This window comes from Syngnathoides biaculeatus, chromosome 15 (genome assembly GCF_019802595.1).
Source record: "Syngnathoides biaculeatus isolate LvHL_M chromosome 15, ASM1980259v1, whole genome shotgun sequence".
In the NCBI taxonomy this organism is placed as follows: Eukaryota; Metazoa; Chordata; class Actinopteri; order Syngnathiformes; family Syngnathidae; genus Syngnathoides; species Syngnathoides biaculeatus.
Window position 1 is genome coordinate 1,045,077 of NC_084654.1, and position 20,477 is coordinate 1,065,553.

General features: G+C 43.0%; 1 protein-coding gene across 4 annotated transcripts in view; it reads left to right on the plus strand.

Annotated features, from left to right (window-relative positions):
• Positions 1-20,477, plus strand: part of syne3 (spectrin repeat containing, nuclear envelope family member 3) — a 118,178-nt gene that overhangs the window by 86,048 nt on the left and 11,653 nt on the right. For 3 of the 4 annotated variants that reach the window (XM_061844269.1, XM_061844272.1, XM_061844271.1), the window contains one exon: positions 13,984-14,046. The exons of the other annotated variant lie outside the window; for it this stretch is intronic. In XM_061844269.1, coding sequence (XP_061700253.1) covers positions 13,984-14,046 — 63 coding nt within the window. The remainder of the gene's footprint in view (positions 1-13,983; positions 14,047-20,477) is intronic. 4 annotated transcript variants of the gene reach the window in all.

Sequence of the window (20,477 nt, forward strand, 5' to 3'; positions counted from 1 at the left end):
ACTGTACAGACTGGATTGTCTTTCAAAATTCAGCGGACAGCCTAGATGGATACACAGATATTATTTCTGCATATGTCAGTTCTGTGAGGTGTGTTCCAACAAAATCCTTTCGTTCAGTAACAACAAACAGGAATGTGATTTTTCCGTGTATAGCCGGAAGTCCGTCTTTTTAAATTGCGTAGATTCTGCAATATTCCCACCGTAACCCGTGCCAGAAGCCAGACTCATTCATTTTCTGAGCCGACTTTTGCAAGCAAGGTGAAAATTTGATCCATATCTGTTGATTGGTTGAATTTGTTCCTCCTGACCAATGAAAACGCTTGTTGTATACGAGGCAGTTTATGGCGCCGTTTGCAAGTGAACACGATGGCGGTGGTCGAGAGGAAAGACTCCTCTCGAGAAATTGATAGATATGTCAAAAATAAGTTCCAATGTGATTGGATGGAATGAGAAATCGTTGATACAGTTGGAAAGAAGATGATGATGATCATGCCCCAGACCTCTAGCTATTTTACATTCTTTTTTTTCATTCAGTCAAATCACATTCCTGAACAAACTGTGGTTTTCAGCCATACTTGGGCAACTCCACCAGGCTAAAGAGATTGCATATCGAAGTTGGGAGAGGGCGCTCTACAATTGTACTAGAAATCAGCTGACAAAAGAAATTAACAATGCAAACTTAGATTATGTAGTTAAACTGGAAAAATATCTCGGCACTAATGACTCCAAATCAGTTTGGCACGGTCTACAATCGTGCACTAACTATAAGGGGATGTTAGACAGATCTTCAAACAAAAGATCAACAAAGCACCGGGTCGAGACCTTATGTCCCCATCCTGCCTCAAATTATGTGCAGATCAACTTGCTCCTGTCTTTGCAAAGATCTTCAACAGGTCTCTAGAACTGAGTGAAGTACCAGCCTGGTTCAAACGCGCCACCATTATACCGGTGCCCAAAAAAGCAGCAGTCTCAGGTCTTAATAACTACATGCCTGTTGCCTTGACATCTGTGGTCATGAAGTCCTTTGAACGCCTTGTGCTGGACCACCTCAAGACCATTACAGGCCCCCAGGTGGACGCACTGCAGTTTACCTATCAAGCAAACAGGTCTGCGGATGATGCAGTCAACATGGGTCTGCACTTCATCCTTGAACATCTCGAGAGCGAGGGTACCGATGTGAGGATCCTCTCCGTGGACGTCAGCTCTGCGTTCAACACAATCATCCCTGACCTCCTCTCCTCCAAACTTCTCCAGCTCGGCATCTCGCCTGCCACCTGGCGGTGGATCAACAACTTCTTGAAGGGCAGGACACGACAAGTGAGGCTGGAGGACACCACCTCATCCACACACATCATCAGCACTGGAGCACCCCAAGGTTGTGTCCTCTCCCCTCTGCTCTTCTTGCTCTACACTAACGACTGCATCTCATGGCATCCAACTGTCAAACTCCTGAAGTTTGCAGATGACACCACGGTCAACGACCTCATCAACGACAGCGACGAGTCTGCATATCGACAGAAAGTGGCGAGACTGGAGCTTTGATGTGGTCAACACAACCTGGCGTTGAACACTCTGACAACTCTAGAGATGACTGTGGACTTTAGGAGCGGAGATTCACCACAAATGCCCTGACGCTGTCCAACTGTCTTGTGGCAACTGTCGAGACCTTCAAGTTCTTGGGAATTACAGTCTCACAGGACCTGAGGTGGGGGACGATCATCAACTCTATCCTCAAAAAAGCCCAGCTAAGGATGTACTTCTTCTGGCTTCTGAGGTAGCACAGCCTGTCACGAGAGCTGCTGAGACTGTTTTACACAGCGGCCATCCAATCAGTACTGTGTACCTCCATCACAGTCTGGTTTTGTCTGGCAACAAAAAAGGACAAACTCCGACTGCAACGAACAATCAAAACAGCTGAATGCATTATCGGCACCACTCTACCCACTATTGAGGATTTACACGTAATGCGAACTAGGTCCAGAGCAGGAAGGATTCTTTCAGATACTCCACATTCTGGCCACCAGCTCTTCCAGCTCCTTCCGTCGGGAAAGAGCTACAGAACAATGTAAGTCAAAACTAGCAGGCATTCGAACAGTTTTTTCCCCTCTGGCAATTAATTCATTTAAATGTTAATCAGCAAATTTACTATTTTCTGCCTTGTGCCATTGTTGGGACACCCTCATTCTGTTGGTCAAATCAATAACTGAACTAGTCATTTATTTTGTGGACTATCGCACGATTCTTCACAAGGTAAACAAGAGGCCTATGACATGTACTCCAGGTTGGATACGAAAGAAGGAGAAAAGGAGCTCTACAGGTTGGCCAGACACAGGGACAGAGATGGGAAGGATGTACAGCAGGTCAGGGTGATTAAGGATAGAGATGGAACTGTGTTGACTGGTGCCAGTAGTGTGCTAAATAGAAAGAATACTTCAAGAAGTTGATGAATGAAGAAAATGAGAGAGAAGGAAGAGGAGAAGAGGCAAGTGTGAAGGACCAAAAAGTGGCAATAATTAGTAAGAAGGACGTTAGAAAGGCACTACAAAGGATGAAAAATAGAATGGCAGTTGGTCCTGATGGCATACCAGTGGAGGTATGGAAACAATTTGGAGAGATGGCTGTGGAGTTTTCTGACCAACTTATTTAACAGAATACTCGCGGGCGAAAAGATGCCTGAAGAATGGAGGAAAAGTGTACTAGAGAATAAAGGTGATGTTCAGAGCTGTGGGAATTATAGAGGAATAAAATTGATGAGCCTCACAATCAAGTTATGGGAAAGAGTAGTGGAGGCTCGACTCAGGACAGAAGTATCTGCGAGCAACAGTATGGTTTCATGCCTTGAAAGAGTACCACAGATGAATTATTTGCCTTGAGGATGCTCGTGGAAGTACAGAGAAGGTCAGAAGAAGCTACACTGTGGTACTGCATGCGTAAGTCTGGTGTGGCAGAGAAATATGTTAGAATAGTTCATGACATGTGTGATGGCAGCAGAACAATGGTGAGGTGTGCCTTAGGTGTGACAGAAGAATTTAAGGTGGTGGTGGAACTGCGTGAGGGATCAGCTCTGAGATCCTTCCTGTTTGCAGTGGTAATTGATAGGCTGACAGACAAGGTTAAACTGGAATCCTCTTGGACCAGGATGTTTGCAGCTGATATTGTGATATGCAGTGAAAGCAGGGAGCAGGCAGAGGAACAATTAGAAAGATGGAGACATGCACTGGAAAGGAGAGGAATGAAGATGAGCCGAAGTAAAACAGAATATATGTTCATGAATAAGAGCGGTGGAGGGGGAAGAGTGAGGCTACAGGGAGAAGAGATAGCGAAGGTGGACGACTTCAAATAACTGGGGTCAACAACACAGAGCAATGGAGAGTGTGGTCAGGAAGTGAAGAAATGGAACAGTTGGCGGAAGGTGTCTGCTGTTCTCTGTGATAGAGTATCCGCTGGGATAAAGGGCAAAGTTTATGGAGGGGGAAAAGTGAGGCTACAGGGAGAAGAGATAGCACGGATGGACAACTTCAAATATTTAGGGTCAACAATCCAGAGCAATTGTGAAAGTTTATAAAACAGTGGTGAGGCTTGCCATGATGTACGGATAAAAGACTATGGCACTGAAGAAACAACAGGAAGCAGAACTGGAGGTAGCAGAAATTAAGTTGTTGAGGTTCTCGCTCGGAGTGAGCAGGTTGGATAGGATTAGAAATTAGCTGATTAGAGGGACAGCCAAAATTGGATGTTTTTGAGACAAGGTTCGAGAGAGCAGACTTTGATGGTTTGGACATGTTCAGAGGCGAGGGAGTGAGTATATTGGTAGAAGGGTGCTGAGGATGAAGCTGCCAGGCAAAAGAGCGAGAGGAAGACCAAAGGTTGATGGATGTTTTGAGGGAGGACATGAAGACTGTGGGTGTTAGGAAGATGCGCGAGATAGGCTTAGATGGAAAAAGATGACATGCTGTGGTGACCCTTAATGGGACAAGCTGAAAGGAAAAGAATAAGAAGCACGATTCGTCACTTTAAACTGCTCCCTTTGCACAACTGTCATTGCACTGGTCTATTACGGGAACCGCGAACGAATAAAGTGACACTGTACAAGTTTTACACAATGTGGGACATTGAGACATTTATCACATACCTGTTCTGAATAAAGAAGATTTTACATCTTGCACAACTTTTAAAAGGTATAGTTCCTATAAATAAAAATGTCTCTTGTTCTTTGTTCTTGCTGCTTTGTTGTTCTTTGTTCTGTATGTCATACCAGGGCAGCACCGTCTTCTTCTTTTTCTTTCGGCTTGTCATGTTAGGGGTCACCACAGCGTGTCATCTTTTTCCATCTAAGCGTATCTAGTGCATCTTCCTCTCTAACACCCACTGTTCTCATGTCCTCCCTCACAACATCCATCAACCTTTTCTTTGGTCTTCCTCTCACTCTTTTGCCTGACAGCTCCATCCTTAGCACCTTTCTACCAACATACTCACTGTCTCGCCACTGAACATATCCAAACCATCGAAGTCTGCTCTCTCTAACCTTGTCTCCAAATTCTCCAACTTTGGCTATACCTCTAATGAGCTAATTTCTAATTCTATCCAACCTGTTCACCCTCTGCTGGAGAAAAATTCCTTGGGTGTTATTTTTTTTTACACACTTGGCCAAATAAAACTGAAAAAAACTATTCTTTAGAAGAGTTGTGCAAGATGTAAAATCTTTTTCATTTAGAACAGGTAAGAGATAAGTGTGTCAACGTCCCACATTGTGGGACTGGTTCCATTCTTTTCTTATTCGTGAACAAGACCCCAAGATAGACCTCCACTTAAGAAAGCATCTCATCCCTGACCTGGAGACTGCGCTCCCCCCCTTTTCCAACTGCAAACCATGGTTTCACCTTTAGAGGTGCTGATTGTCACCACAGTCGGTTCACACTGTGAAATACTTAGGTTAAAGTTGAAAATTAGTCTAATAAAGCCGACACAGCCACATCATCTGCAAGAGGTGCGATGCAATACTGCGGCCTCATTTACAATAAGATAAGATCTCGTGTAAGATATTCTGTCCCTGTAAGTTATGAACAGAAGCGGTGACAAAGGGCAGTGCAGGTGGAGTTCAACCCTGACTGGAAACAACTGTGACCTAACTGCTGGCAATGCGACCGAAACTCAGACACCAGTTGTTCAGGGAACGAGCAGCACATATTAGGGGGTTCAGTACCCTATACTTCAGAAGTACTCTCTCACAGGATGCTCCAAGGGACACATTGGATTGTGCCCAAGACCACAAAACACGTGTAGACTGGCTGAGCGAACTCCCATGGACCCTCAAGGATCCTTCCAAGGGTAAAGAGCTACTCCACTGTTTCACAGCCAGGAATAAAACTTCATTATTCCTCCTGAATCTGATATTGAACTTCCTGATGGATCCTCTCTCCCTGCGCTTGGCAGGTCAGACCGACATCTTCTCAACTCACCTCGAGTTGTGATCATTGGATGGCTCTGGCCCTCTCTTCACCCAAGTGGCCAAGACATGCAGCCACAAGTCTAATGACACGACCACAAAGTCAATCATTGAACAGCGATTTAGGGTGTCATAGTGCTAAGTGCACACATGGACATCCTTATTCTTGAACATGTTTTTGTACAATTGGTATGTTTATGTACAATTGGGATTCCTCCTAATCACGACCTTCTCGGTCTCAGTCATTGCCCATGTGATTATTGAAGTTCCCCACCATGACGATGGAGTTCCCAGCAGGAGTGCTCTCAAGTGCCCCCTCCAGGACTCCAAAAAGTGTGGCTACTCTCAACTCGGGACCCATCCCCGCACCCGAAGGCAGAGACACTACCGTCTTGTGTGTGTGTCCAGGGTGAACTCCAACGTACAGGGCAAAAAAGTATGTTTACCCACACCTGCTTGGCGCCTCTCACCTTGGAAAACTGCAGAGTGGAAAAGAGTCCATCCCCTCCCAAGTGGACTGGTACCACAGCCCAAACAGTTTGTGGAGGCAAGATGACTATATCTAGTCGTACCTTTTCCTCACACACCTGACACACCTATTCCCTGCCAGAGAGGTGACAGACTCGAGTCAGTTTCTGTCATCAGGGATTAGATCGCCAAGGTCCCAGCCTCCACCCATCACACAATGCACCTGATCCCTGTGGCACCTCCCAAAGATGTTGAGATGGTGGGGGAGGGGACTCACATTACCCTTTCTGCCTATGTCTGGCCGAGCCCCACGTGTGTCAACAGGCCCTTGCCCTAAAGCCCCACCTCCAGGCCTGGCTCCAGAGGAGGGCTCTTGTGATCCGTTTCCAGGCAAGGGAAAACAAAATCCATTTTTTTTAATCATCGTAGGCCTTTCTGGAACTCTGCTTTGTCTGGTTGAATTCTTCATTCACTGACAGTATTATAAACACCATTGGTCACCCTTACACAGAAGACCCAACCTTTACCCAATTATAGGTCAGTGTGAAATTTACCATCTCTTTAAAGTAATTGTGAACAAATTTTTGTCCAAAGGTTTAACAGTCATTTGGCTTCTAGCGGTCTATTTGAACTGGAGTCCAGATTCAGAACAGACCACTCTGCTAAAACGGCCCTTTCAAAACTGCCGAGTGTTCTTCTACTTGCTGTGGATTTCGACAATTTATCAATACTGTTACTTAACCTCAACGCTGCATTTGATACCATTAATCACAAGACACTACTACATCACCTCGAAACGCATATTGGCCCAGCATCTTCTTGTTTTCAACCATCAGTCTTCCCCAGACTTTTTTTTCAACAACTCTTGTGAAGTCCTTTCCCCGTGTTAATCACCGGAGCACCGACAACAACAGTGTCTACTGTCTCCAGAGCGTGGAGGCAAAGACGCTGCAGGAGGACGCAAGGTGGAATCCAAGAAGAAACTCCACATAAGAGGACACAGATTCACTTGGCAAATCTGCTAATCAGGACAAGCAAAGACTTTGGACATGGCGCCACCCTGTGGTTTACTGACTTGGCTCTGCCAACGCATTCCCGATGGAGCGAAAGTGCTACCCGGGTTCCATATTTACCGTGAGGATCACATCACAGAGCTGGCACGGAAAGCAAAAGGCGGTGGGATATTCTTCGATATCAATGAGAAATGATCTACAGATGTCGGTGACCGGTGGGTGGGAGAGCTCCTTTCTCCTCCCCAGTGCGGCCACTTGCCTCCCCGCCTAACCCACCTCCGCGTCAGGGGAAACGGCGGTCCGCACCACCACTAACAGCGGCCCGTGCGTATCTACACATTTAGCACCCCTGACTTACATACTTTATGAAGTTATTATGACATGGATCTTTTGTTACGTTCTGAGAGGATTACGTCGTCGGACGCGGATTTCTAGAATGCTCCTATAAGAACGAGGATGGCTGTCGACGGAGCTTTTTATTAATACTGCTGCTTTCAGACAAGTACATAAGTACGAGGATACCACAAAGCCTTCCCAGAACATTTGCTGGAAATAATATTCGTTCGAGTCTGGTGACTGCGTTGTTTGGCTAGTTAGCTCACGTTGCACGCTACAGTCTTTGTATTTCTATTTTGGAATTGTTTCGTGTTGTATTGTGTTGTATGTAATTAAATTGTCTTTAACTCAATACAAGTGCTATGTTATATTTTTTGCTCTTTGACCAAGTGGATTTATTTTAAATTCACACGTAACATATGCTATAAACTGAGACAAATTAGTTCCCCCCAACTAGTGTTTTTAAGAGCTTTATACACACCTACCTGTCATTTGGAACACACAAAGCTCTTGTCCTTTGCACCTTCAAAGTGAATCCATCCTCCCAAGTCTTCGAGCATAATCCAGCAACACAATTAGCCAGCATTTTGACTAACACAGAAAAAACTGCAAATTTTTTGCCCGTAAAAGAGGTAAAGACACTCGACCCCACTGCTATATGTGTCTGCAAAAAACGTCACTTCCTGGTTCTTGTTCAACTAAAAACAGTCAAGTGAATTTTCATGGCGGGAGATGAAAAAAAGCTATATACAGCAACATTCTGACGTGCTGTGAACAAACGAGTCTATTCCGGCTTTTTTTTTTTTTTTTCGGTTAACAACACAAAATTTTATATTTTCGGTGTCAATGGCACTTTAAGTTAGAAAAACAACTTACTTGCATAATTTCTTCTTGCAATGTTAATTTCTTTTGGCAGATCGTTTCTACTATGATTATATAGGCTCCCATCCCCACTTTGATATGTGTCCTCTTTAGCCTGGCGAACTTACTTACCTTTCGCAGTGAACCACAGCTTTTTGTTATTGAATGTGCAAAATGACTGATAGGACACATCTTGTTTACTGCGAATGACTCTAAATCAGTCTGGCAGGTATGACAATCATGTAACCAACCTCCCAAGATGAGAACAATAAAAGACTCGTGGACAACTTGAACACCGACTGCAGATTTGAAAAGGACACTTTGTCAGCCCACACAACTGCACCACTAACACAATTATACCTCTCAGTACCCCTCCTTCATTGACCATCCATAAACATGAGAGAGGCATGTTCAAACAACAAAAGATCAACAGAGCTTCAGGCCCAGATTTTGTTTTCCCATCACCCACCACAAACTCTGCCCAGACCAACTGGCTCCAGTCTTCACACAGGTCAAAAATTGATTTATGGAACTGTGCAAGGTAACATTCTGATTCAAATGATCATTCCAGTCCCCAAGAAACCTGTAATTTTGCATCTGCATGACCTATTGCCTTAACACGTGTGGTTAAGTCCTTTGAACGCCTCGTGTTGGACCACCTCAAGGGTGTCAGAGGTCCCCTGGTGAAACCCTGCAGTTTTCCTAATGATCAAACAGGTCTGCAGATGACTGCACTTCATCCTAGAACCCCTCAATAGTGTCAGAACCTATGCGAGGAAGCTGTGGACTTCAGTTCTACATTCAACAGCTTCATCCCCAAACTCCTCTCCTCAATGGGTTTTCCAGCTAATCGTCTTGCCTGCCTTCTTCCAGTGTATTTACAGCTTCCTGATGAGCAGGACACAGCAGCTTAGGCTTGGGACACCACCTAATCAACACACACCACCAACTCTTAGGCACCAACTCTGGGGTGCCCAAGGTTTTGTCCTCTCTCTGCTGCTCTTCCGATTACATGTTGACTAATGACTTGCTTACACCTGTCATTGTGTGGGGGATGTAAGCTTCTTCTTTTCCTTACAAAAATGGAACTGCTATTGTTCCTTGTTGCTTCGTGAGCATCACCATACGGTGGCTTGCATCCTTGCTAAAACATATGCTAGCATGCATGGTAACATGTAACCAGTGTGTACGGCGGAGTTTATTGAAGTAGTCACATAACAATATTTACAGATTTTGGACTTGGTGCACACATGGGACGCGCTGCATTATTAGGTGCCCTGGGCATTTTGAAGAAAATTTAAAGTGAGCCTTATGGTCATGAAAATACAGTAGTCAGTCATTCGAGTCACACCAGTTGGCGCATATGGTACTGCATTGCCAAAAACCCGTCCTGCCCACCCAAAGGCAGATGAACCCCAACGTACAGGTGCTGAGCCGCGTGGGAAATAAGTACACCCACACCTGCTCAGCTCCTCTCACTGTGGAGAGGACTCAAGAGGAGTGGTACCAGATCCCAAGCAGTGTGTAGAGGTGAGTCAGACTATATTTAGTCAGAAATTCTCGACCTCACGCACCAACTCGTGCTCCTTCCCTGCTTGAGAGGTGACATTCCATGTCCCTAAAGCGGTGACCTGTGTCCAGTCAAGGGTAACCGAGATCCAATACTTCATCATGGGGTTATGGAGTTATGGAGATAATTTGTCTGGTCCCTCACCTCTGACCTTTTTGTCATGGGTGACCCTACCAGGGGCTTGAAACCCCAGACAACTTGGGTCCCAGGATCATCGGTACACATAAAACCCCTCCACCACTATAAGGTGACAGCTTGAGGAGGAACGTTATCCACCTGCTTTCTTCTTCCTCCACTCTTGTAGGTCACCCTATGTTCCTGCCTCTACTGGAAAAAGGTGTTCCCAACTGCCATTTTCATCCTTTTTGCAAAGTCCACCACCATCTGTCCCTAAAAGTTCCTTTCCTTGATGCCGTACTTAACCATCACTTCTTCCTTCCTCCTGTTTACTTGATCAACATGTCCATTACAAGCTGCACTAATAACAATTCTCTGTGTCTGGGATGCTCAGAACTACTTCATCTAGTTCCTTCCAGAATATCACTTTCAACTTTAGGTCACATCCTCCCCGTGGGGCATCGCCGCTAATCACATTACAGTAATCCCTCTCTACTTCGCTCTTCACCGATTGCAGCTTCAGTGCACACAGTTTTTTTTCTCCCATCCTCATTCATATCTAGAAAATCTTTACATTCTTTCCTGATAATATTGCATTTTGGATCTTTAATCTCTTAATTTATCTCACTCAATACATTTGCACTGCATACATGAAGGAGCTCAGAGATGATCTCTGATGCAGTCCCACCTCCACTTTACATTCTCATATCACACCTACATCAGACATCATCACTGTTCTGCTGCCCTCATGTCCTGTACTATTCATTTGAGGTTCCACCACCAACTCTGCTTCTCCCTTTTCCAACTACAAGATACACCAAATACGTTCCTGCCTTTCTCTCTGATCATCTTGACGAGTACTCCAGTCTTTGGGGAGCTCCTACTGTCCACCAAGAGCCCATCTCACCTATTTCCGAAAAGCTGCACAAAACTCTTCCAATCTCAGCTTTCACCACATTTTTATGGTATACCTTTGTCTTCTTAAACTTCCTCCCCACTACCAGATTCATTCTCCACGCCACCATCCTATGCTGTCTTGATACACTCTCCTCTACCAATACCTTGCAGTTAGTTACCTTCAGGTTACATTGTCTGCACAAAATGTAATCCACCTGTGTGCTTCTCACGGTGCTCTTTTAGGTCACCCTAGGTTTCAACGTTTTCCTAAAAAAGTGTTCACTCCTGCCATTTCCATCCTTTTTGCAAAGCCTACCACCATCTCTCCCTCTAAGTTCCTTGCCTGGATGCCATACTTACCCATAATGGCTTCATCAGCCCTGTTTCCTTGCCCAACATATTCATTACAATATGCCCCAACCACAACTCTCTCTGCATCTGGGATGAACTACTTCATCTAATTCCTTCCAGAATTTCTCTTTCACCTGTAGGTCACATCCTACCTGTTGGGCATAATGCTAATCATATACATAACACCCTCAATTTCAAGTTTCAGTCTCATCATACTTATTAACCGTTCCTTTAAAATAATCTCTACTCCAAAGAAAAATATGTTCAACCCTGCTCCGAAACTTCTAGCCTAACTACGTTTCCACTTGCCGTCCGGAACACACAATATATCAACGTTTCTCATCATCATTATGTCTATCTTTTCCTACCAGAGTCCCCACATTCAAAGTCCCCACACTCATTTGGAAGCTCTATGCTTTTGTCTTCTATTTCTGCCAAAGAACCCGCTTTCCTCCTCTGCCTCTCGGACTCACAGTATCTGAATTTCCACCGGCACCTTGCAGGTTAATCGTGCCTAGGGTGGATGTTGATAATCTGGGCCACGAACAATCCTGTATGGGATTCTTTAGATGAACGCTCTGATTTGTTTGGCAAAGTTTGAAGCCGGATGCCCTTCCTGACGCAACCCTCTGTATTCATCTGGGCTTGGAATTGCCTACAATTTTCACTGGCTTGTGCCCCTACTAAGGCTGCATTAAATTTGAACATGGTCGCTGATTACTATTGGCTATATTTTGGAAGTACTGTTTTGTGCAACTGTTATTTGTCAGGAAATACTCAATTCCAGAGGAGTGGTGTACTGAAGAGAAGTGTTTTTTTAACTCTCCAAATATCAGAGTCCAAAATCTATATATTCATGTATTCATCTAGTCAAGAAGACTGTAATTATATGTTTGTTTGTTTGTTGTTGTTTTTTTATGAGGCGACAGGGTTGCATAATGTCTCAAGTCTTTACTGGTCTTTGTGACAACATGAAGCTTGTCCATTTTATTAGGTCGAGAGTGTAGATTTGCAAGGTTAATTAATGGGAGTTTCATTCAGAATCTTCTCTCCGAAGCTTGACCTGCACTCTGATTCACTTCCCCTTGTGGTGTTGCCGCTGTGTGCCGTGGATCACAGCCAATCCATTGGTTCGTATCTTAGAGAAAAAAATTGTAAAAGTTGGTGAAAGAAAGTCCGCAGTAGACTCCCTTATGTCTCACAAGTCTTCTTTTGTATAAGTAGGTCGCGTAATGTCTCAGAAGATGAACAAAAAAGTCAAAACCATAGTCAAAGAATGTGCTTAAGTTGAAAATTTCTCACTCAATGCTAAAAAGATGAAATAATTTTTCACCTTTTCTTCTTTTCCTTTCGGCTTGTCCCGTTAGGGGTCGCCACAACGTATCATCTTTTTCCATCGTAGTCTATCTCCTGCATCTTCCTCTCTAACCCCAACTGCCATCCTGTCTTCCCTCACAACATCCATCAACCTTCTCTTTTGTCTTTCTTTCACTCTTTTCCCTGGCAGCTCCATCCTCAGCACCCTTCTACCAATATACTCACTCTCTCGCCTCTGCACATGTCCAAACCATCGAAGTCTGGTCTCTCAAACCTTGTCTCCATAACATCCAACTTTGGCTGTCCCTCTAATGAGCTCATTCCTAATCCTATCCAACCTCCTCACTCCGAGCAAAAACCTCAACATCTTCATTTCTGCTACCTCCAGTTCTGCTTCCTGTTGTTTCTTCAGTGCCACCGTCTCTAATCCGTACATAATGGCCGGCCTCACCACTGTTTTATAAACTTTCACAATTGCTCTGGATTGTTGACCCTAAATATTTGAAGTTGTCCATCCGTGCTATCTCTTGTCCGTGTAGCCTCACTCTTCCCCCCTCCATCCCTCTCATTCACACACATATATTCTGTTATACCTCGGCTAATCTTCATTCGTCTCCTTTCCAGTGCATGTCTCCATCTTTCTAATTGTTCCTCCGCCTGCTCCCTGCTTTCACTGCATATCACAATATCATCTGCAAACATCATGGTCCAAGGGGATTCCAGTCTAACCTTGTCTGTCAGCCTATCCATTACCACTGCAAACAGGAAGGGGCTCAGAGCTGATCCCTGATGCAGTCCCACCTCCAGCTTAAATTCTTCTGACACACCAACGGCACACCTCACCATTGTTCTGCTGCCCTCATACATGTCCTGGACTATTTTAACATATTTCTCTGCCACACCAGACCTACGCATGCAGTACCACAGTTCCTCTCTTGGTATTCTGTCATTGGCTTTCTCTAGATCCACAAAGACACAATGTAGCTCAGTTGTAGGCTCTGTGCATTCTTCTTCTTCTTAAGACAAATCCGGTTTCCTCCTTTTCTTTGTCTTCGACCCACCGTAGTTGAATTTCCACCGACGCCCTGCAGGGTAGCAGTGCTGGTTTTTCACCTTTTCAAAAGTCAAATTTTTCCATTGAAGTGAAAATCGTAAAATTGTGATGTAATCTCAATTGTATTCATTTTTTTTCACGTGGTTTTTCAGATTTCTTTAATTCTCATAGAAGTGATCGGTATTGGTATAATATCGATGAAATTGCAAGGGAAAATTATTAGTGTCATATTGAAACCTAAAAGTGTGGTATCGCTCAGTTATAAAGACCTTAAACGAATGAATTAGCATCTTTTGAGTTGTAGCATTTGTGGGAAGTAAATTGAATCTTAAGTGTATTTGTGTGTGAATTTTAATGATCAGTCAGAATTTCACCCACTTATATTCTCACAAAATGTTATTTTTTTTTTCTCTCATTGAAATACATCATTCCATACCTAACTTCCTTTGCTTTGTCCTTCCTGTTTTAATTACATATAATTATTCTTGTAATATTTTTTTTCTGTGTTTCCTGATCTGATGCTAATCTTTGGACTCGCATGTGATGTTTACAGATGTGGTCATCCAGGAGTGAATTTGAGGCATGGTTGTGCAGAGAGGAAAATCTCTTCTCAAAGGTCATTCACTCTAAGAGAGCTGGTCTGTTTCCATTAGTCACTTAGAATACCTTTGACAAAGTCTCTTAGTTCCAGAATTGGCCTATTGGCCTGCTGCAGCAAGCTCATTAAAGTGCCACTGACACAAAAAAAAATCACATTTTAAAATGGGTATTGTTATCAAAACTATAAATAATATTAATCACTTTGATAATATGAGCTGGGAGCATTTTATAGCAGCGCAAAGATGCGCAAGTCTGACTCGACACAATGTGCATCCCACTGGCGGCCATAATTGTCTGTGACGTCATATGCAGGCATCACACTGGATCCCTGGCATTGAAAACACGCTGTGCCGAATGCAATGGCAGATGAACGAGTGTGATTTTCAGTTTTTTCTGATGTCCTTTCTATGGAGGACGAGGGACCCGATGAAATATTCTGAATGACTGGACCATAACTGTTCGATTTCCTAACTCTTTTTCAAGTCTTGTGTATGTAGCATGGTGCTCATTTCTCCTCAATACTCCCGGTGTGACCGAAGGCGCCCGTCCACCTCCCCACCCGACCCTTCACCGCGTCAGGGGAAATGGAGGCCTGCATGCATTAACACATTGAGCACCACTGACTTACATACTTGAGTTATTATGACGCAGATCTTTTGTTATGTTCTGAGAGAACGACTCTATTACATCGTGGAACGCGGATTTCTAGAATGTTCTTACAAGGACAAGGATAGGTGTCGATAGGGCTTTATATTAACACTGCTGCTTTCAAGTACACAGACACCACAATGCCTTCTCTCTTGTCGACATTTCAGGAACAATCGCTAGAAATAACATTCGCCTATTTGCAACATTCATTCGACTATGGTGACTATATGTCGTTTGTCTAGTTAGCTCATGTTACACGCGACCAAACTGTCTTTGTACTTCTATTTTGATATTGTTTTGTGTTATATTGTATTGTATGAGATTAAATTTTCTTAAACGCAATACAAGTTCTTTGTTATATTTTGCTGGATTGACCAAGGGGATTTATTCTAAATTCACACAACATATGCTATAATCTGTGAGACAAATGTGTGCCCCCAACCATTACTTTTTTTTTTTTTGATAGCTCTACACACAACATCCTGTCATTTGGAACCCACAAAGTTCTTGTCTTTTGCACTACAATTTGGGTCTTTTGGAAACATATGAAGAGTGAATCCATCCTTCTGAGTATTCAAGCAAAATCCAGCAACACAACAAGCTGGCAATTTGGCTAACACAGAAAAAACAGCTAATTTCTTACCTGTATAAGAGTTAAATACACTCGACTCCACAGTTGTAGGTGTCTTCAAAATACATCACTTCTGTTTTCTTCTTCAACCCAACACAGTCAAAAGATTTTTCATGGTGGGAATTTAAATGAAATACATCGATATACGGTAACATTGTGATGTGTTGTGAACAAACGGTGATTCCATTCCGACTGATTTATTTTTTTGGGTTAACAACATACTAAATTTCATGTTTTAGGTGTCAGTGGTACTTTAAGGACAAAGTAGACGGTAGTGAACATACAAGGTTCCCCCGCTACTTTGCGCTTCACTTTTGCGGCTTCAGTGCCTTGCGTCCCGTCTCCCCACCTCCCCCACTAAAAAACATACCTTGAGAGAATACCACCATATTGCGGGAAGACTCATTGACACAAGGCGCGTGATTGGTCCCCTACCCGACATTGACCAATGAGAGCATGTGTGGATTTATCTCGTGAGCAGAGTTGCTGTGCATCATCAAAGCCTCACCCAGCAACTTCTGTCCCACCCTTTTTTTTGTCCTTCCTTTCCCCCATTTTCGTCTACACTGTTGACTACATGATAACCTCATGTTAACAATGCCGACGAAGCGCTGTGCTGATGTGAAAGCTTCCTCTGAAGTGCCCAAGAGGAAGATGATAATTATTAGTGAAAAAGTAAAACTTTTGGATATGATCAAAGATGGCAGAAATTACGCTTTAATGACATGCCATTGTGGCATGAATGAATCCACGGGGCACTACAGAAAGAAGGATGTGGGAAACATCTGTAAAACCGCTTCAATAACTTTTAATAAGGAAGCGAAACGTGCGGTGACTCTGCGAAATAAGAGGATTGTTCAAATGGAAACTGCGTTAGTTTTGTGGACAGTGGATTGAATAAAAAAGGCCCGTAACGATTATGAAGAGGGTGAAGAAAGTGTTGATGAACCTCAAGCTAGCAATAGTGCTGCAAAGAGCAATTCACCCCCTTGATGACAAGGCTTTTCAGCAAACAAGGTTTTTTTTGAACAATATATTTATTTGATTTTTCATATATAATTTTACAAAAACAACACAATAACAAAAAAACACAGTATGCACAGACATAATAGTGTTAAAAAAATAAGAAAGCACACAAATCACAAATAATTGACATTTTTTTTAAAAAACCTCTTCTAAGGGTCTCCATATGTCCTCAAATTCCTGAGCTCTTCCTCTCATGATATAAGTAAGTCTTTCCAGTGCAACACAAGATCCCATTTCCAACATCCATACTTTTATTGAAGGAACATCCACTTTTTTCCAAAATAATGCAATTGTTCTCTTGACCTACAGCAAACCTGGTTGGTTTGAAAAATTTCAAAGCGTTACGGCCTCAGAAGCGGGCCTCTGTATGGTGAGTGTTCCTCCACCAACAACAATGCTACTCGTCACTGTGTGGAGGAAGAATTTGCAAAAGACATTGATGACAATATGGTACGAGCTGTTGAGTTTAGCTATTGTGTTGACGGGGATATGTCATTCTACAGGGGAATTTTGATGCAGAAGAAAAAACGGACAACAACTCCCCATCACCATGTTTTCCTCAAAGATAAAAACCTGTTACATTGTCAGCACCTCCATCAGAATATTCTCTGAGTGAGGAATGTTAATTACGTACATACTGCAATAAAAACGTTACTGTGCAGCACAAGGTTTTGAAAAAGATTTAAGAAAGAGATTTGTACAGTTGAAAATGCAAAAACAAAAAGCAATGTATAAATATGTACTGAACTGTTGACAAATTTTAAACATACACATACAAAAAAAACCCAACTAAACTCAGCAATGTAATGAGATATAATGAGATTTAACAACACACTTGTACTGTTTTAATTTTTGTCTCACGTATACTCAGTATAAATACTGTACTGTTGACATCTGAAATATTCATATACCCATATACACACACACAAACAACTCCCATCTCAAATGTAAAAAATTCAGCTACATCGCCAGCAGAAGATTCTCCGAGTGATGAATGGTAACTATATTGTAATATTAAGAATAAATAAATGTATAATACTGTTTATATTATTGGGACACTCTCGGCGACGACTTCAGTGAACGAAAACCACCATCTGTGCAACCTTAGTACCAAAATTGAAGTCGTATCGTTCACGTCAGAGCAGCTCGATCTTAGTTAGCCTAGCTGAGACGCTAACAAAAAAAGCGTCTGTTTTCCGATAATTACTGTGAGGAAAACATGAAATGCAAGTATCTACTCGTCCTGCAAAACCTATGTACCGTGTATAGCGAGGAAAGTGAGTACCAATAAGAAGTTGGGCTAGTGGAAACAACTTAAAGTTGCTTATCGGCCTAGTATTCCTTAGCTTAGCTTGCTAACAACGAGACACGTTTGTGATCAATTCGTGGATGTTGAAGAAACATCGAACATGAGTAACTTAATAACTTGTACGACAAGGGCCATGAGGACGGGGAAATTTAACAAGTCTTGTCTTAATACCCAAATTAGCGCCGTATCGTTTGCGTTGAAGCTGCTCGGCCCAACTTAGCCTAGCGTGCTAATGCTATTTCCTAAGTAGAGTTTAGAAGGAGGACCAAACATAAATCGTCGACTCAACTTTGAACTACTACTGAGGGGCTTTGTCGTTTGAATCTTCTCCATCCACGTATCCTTTAAATCGCCATATCCTTTATATCTTTAACACTGGTAGTCTGTGATTTGTGTACCTTATGTGCTGACTGTGTTGATTGTGATTGCTTTCATTTGACCTTAACTTTAACATAGATTAAGGAGTATGTAAATTGTTCATCTTTTGTGCTGACTTTGTTTATTTGATTGCTTCCTTTTGATTATCTGCAGCACGTTGGGCAGAACATTATTGTGATACCTGTCGGCCGCTCCCAAGCCTGGATAAATGCAGAGGGTTGGGTCAGGAAGGGCATCCAGTGTAAAACTGTGCCATACATATATGAGCGTTCATCCTACAAATTCTAGAAGAGTTAGGTCGTGGCCCGGGCTTCCGACACCCACACCCGGAAATGTTAATCTACAAGGCGTAGGTAGAAATTCAGATAATGTAAGTCGAAGACAAACAACAGGAGGAAAGCGACATTGTCGGAAGAAGAAGAAAAGGAATGCACAAACCCTACAGCTGTGTGTAGGGACTTTGAATGTTGGGACTATGACAGGAAAAGATCAGGAGTTAGTTGACATGATGATTAGGAGAAAGGTTGATAAATTGTGAATCCAAGAGAGCAAATGGAAAGGGAGAAGGGCTAGAAGTTTAGTTGCAGGCTTTAAATTATTTTACCATGGAGTAGATGGGAAGAGAAATGGAGTAGTGGTTATATTAAATGAAGAGCTGGCTATGAATGTCTTGGAGGTTAAAAGAGTATCAGATCGAGTGATGAGGCTGAAATTGAGGATATTGTGTATAATGTGATTAACGGCTATGCACCACAGGTAAGGATGTGACCTCGAATTGAAAGAGAAATTCTGGAAGTAACTAGACGAAGTAGTCCTGAGCATCCCTGAGAGAGAGAGTTGTGAGAGGTGCAGATTTCAATGGACATGTTGGCGAAGGAAACAGGGGCGATGAAGAAGTGATGGGTAAGTACAGCATTCAGCAAAGGAACTTTTAGGGCAGATGGTGGTGGACTTCACAAAAAAGATGGAATTGACAGTGGTGAACACTTATTTCCAGAAGAGAGTGGAGCATAGAGTGATCTACAAGAGTGGAAGTAGAAGCACGCAGGTGGATTATATTTTGTGCAGACGGTGTAATCTGAAGGAGGTTACCGACTGTAAAGTTGTGGTGGAGGAAGACCAAGAAGACGAAGGTAGAGCAGAGAATCAGGTGGTGGAAGTTGAGAAAGGAAGAATGTTGTGTGACGTTCTGGAAAGAGGTGAGACAGCTTCTCGATGGACAGGAGGAGCTCCCAGAAGACTGGAATACTACTGCCAAGGTACTCAGAGAGGGAGGCATGAGAGTACTTGGGGTGTCTTCTGGTAGGAAAGGGGAGAAGGAGACTTGGTGGTGGAACCCCAAAATACAAGAAGTCATCCAAGGTAAGAGATTAGTGAAGAAGAAGTGGGACACGGAGAGGACTCAGGCGAGGTGTAAGGGATACAGTGAGATGCGACATAGGGCAGGGGTAGAGGTGGCAAAGACGAAACAAGAGGCATATGACAACTTGTATTCCAGGTTGGATACGAAAGAAAAAAATACATTACTAATCAAACCAAGGCAACTATGAATTTGAAAGTTCGCTTCCAACTTTGTTTCAATTTATTTTTAACCCATAATGATAAGCCTATCTATTTTTCTGGGTTCACGTTGCCCAGACTGTGTTGCTAACTAAAGCACCAGTGGTGGGTGGTGTTTGTAATTATGAGTGTACCGCTCTAAGAGCAGAGGGGGCGGTGTCAGGTAAACTAGGAAGTAGAGTGTGTGGCCTGGTGTGACCGAGCAGTAGCTGGTTGTGAGAACCGTGTGTTGCCATGTTTCAAAAAAAGTAAAGACATCACAGGCTGCGGTTCACTGTGCTGGATCGGTTTTCATGTGCACTGAGAGGGTGCGACAAGTGCGCAAATGTGCAGTTGCGCATCTTAGAGGGAACATTGCACTCAGGACCCACAATAATGGAGGATGGCCCTCAAATGTCGTCCAGGCCAGAGGTAGTTCACGACTCCTGCTGGAATAGTTTAAACCCTTTTAAAATGTAATCTTGAGTAAATTCAGTTCTTGAAAGAATTTAATCAATTCTTAAGCCAAGTATAACATTATATTGGAACTTCGAAGTACAGTGTTGCATTTTAACAGGCTTTCGGTAGTCAGTAAGTTTGGTGTATCTTGGTGAAATGTACAATTAAGGAGAGTCGGATGCTTTTTTTAGGCATATTTGGTATTGTGATGAAATTATAGAATGAAAACAGTGAGGGGCCGCCCCAGGATGTAGTTTGTCGTATCTAAACGCTTTTCAGAACCTTTCCTGTCCCATCTTCTTGATGATACACACAAGATTGAAGCGAATGAGACAAAAGCTCTAGGAGCAGTTTGCAAAAGTATACACCCAGGAAAAAAATTAAGTGGGGGGGGGGTCCTCTTTCTCTGCATATCGAGTTACAGAGCCATAGCTCTTAAGATTCCCAAGTTATCCTT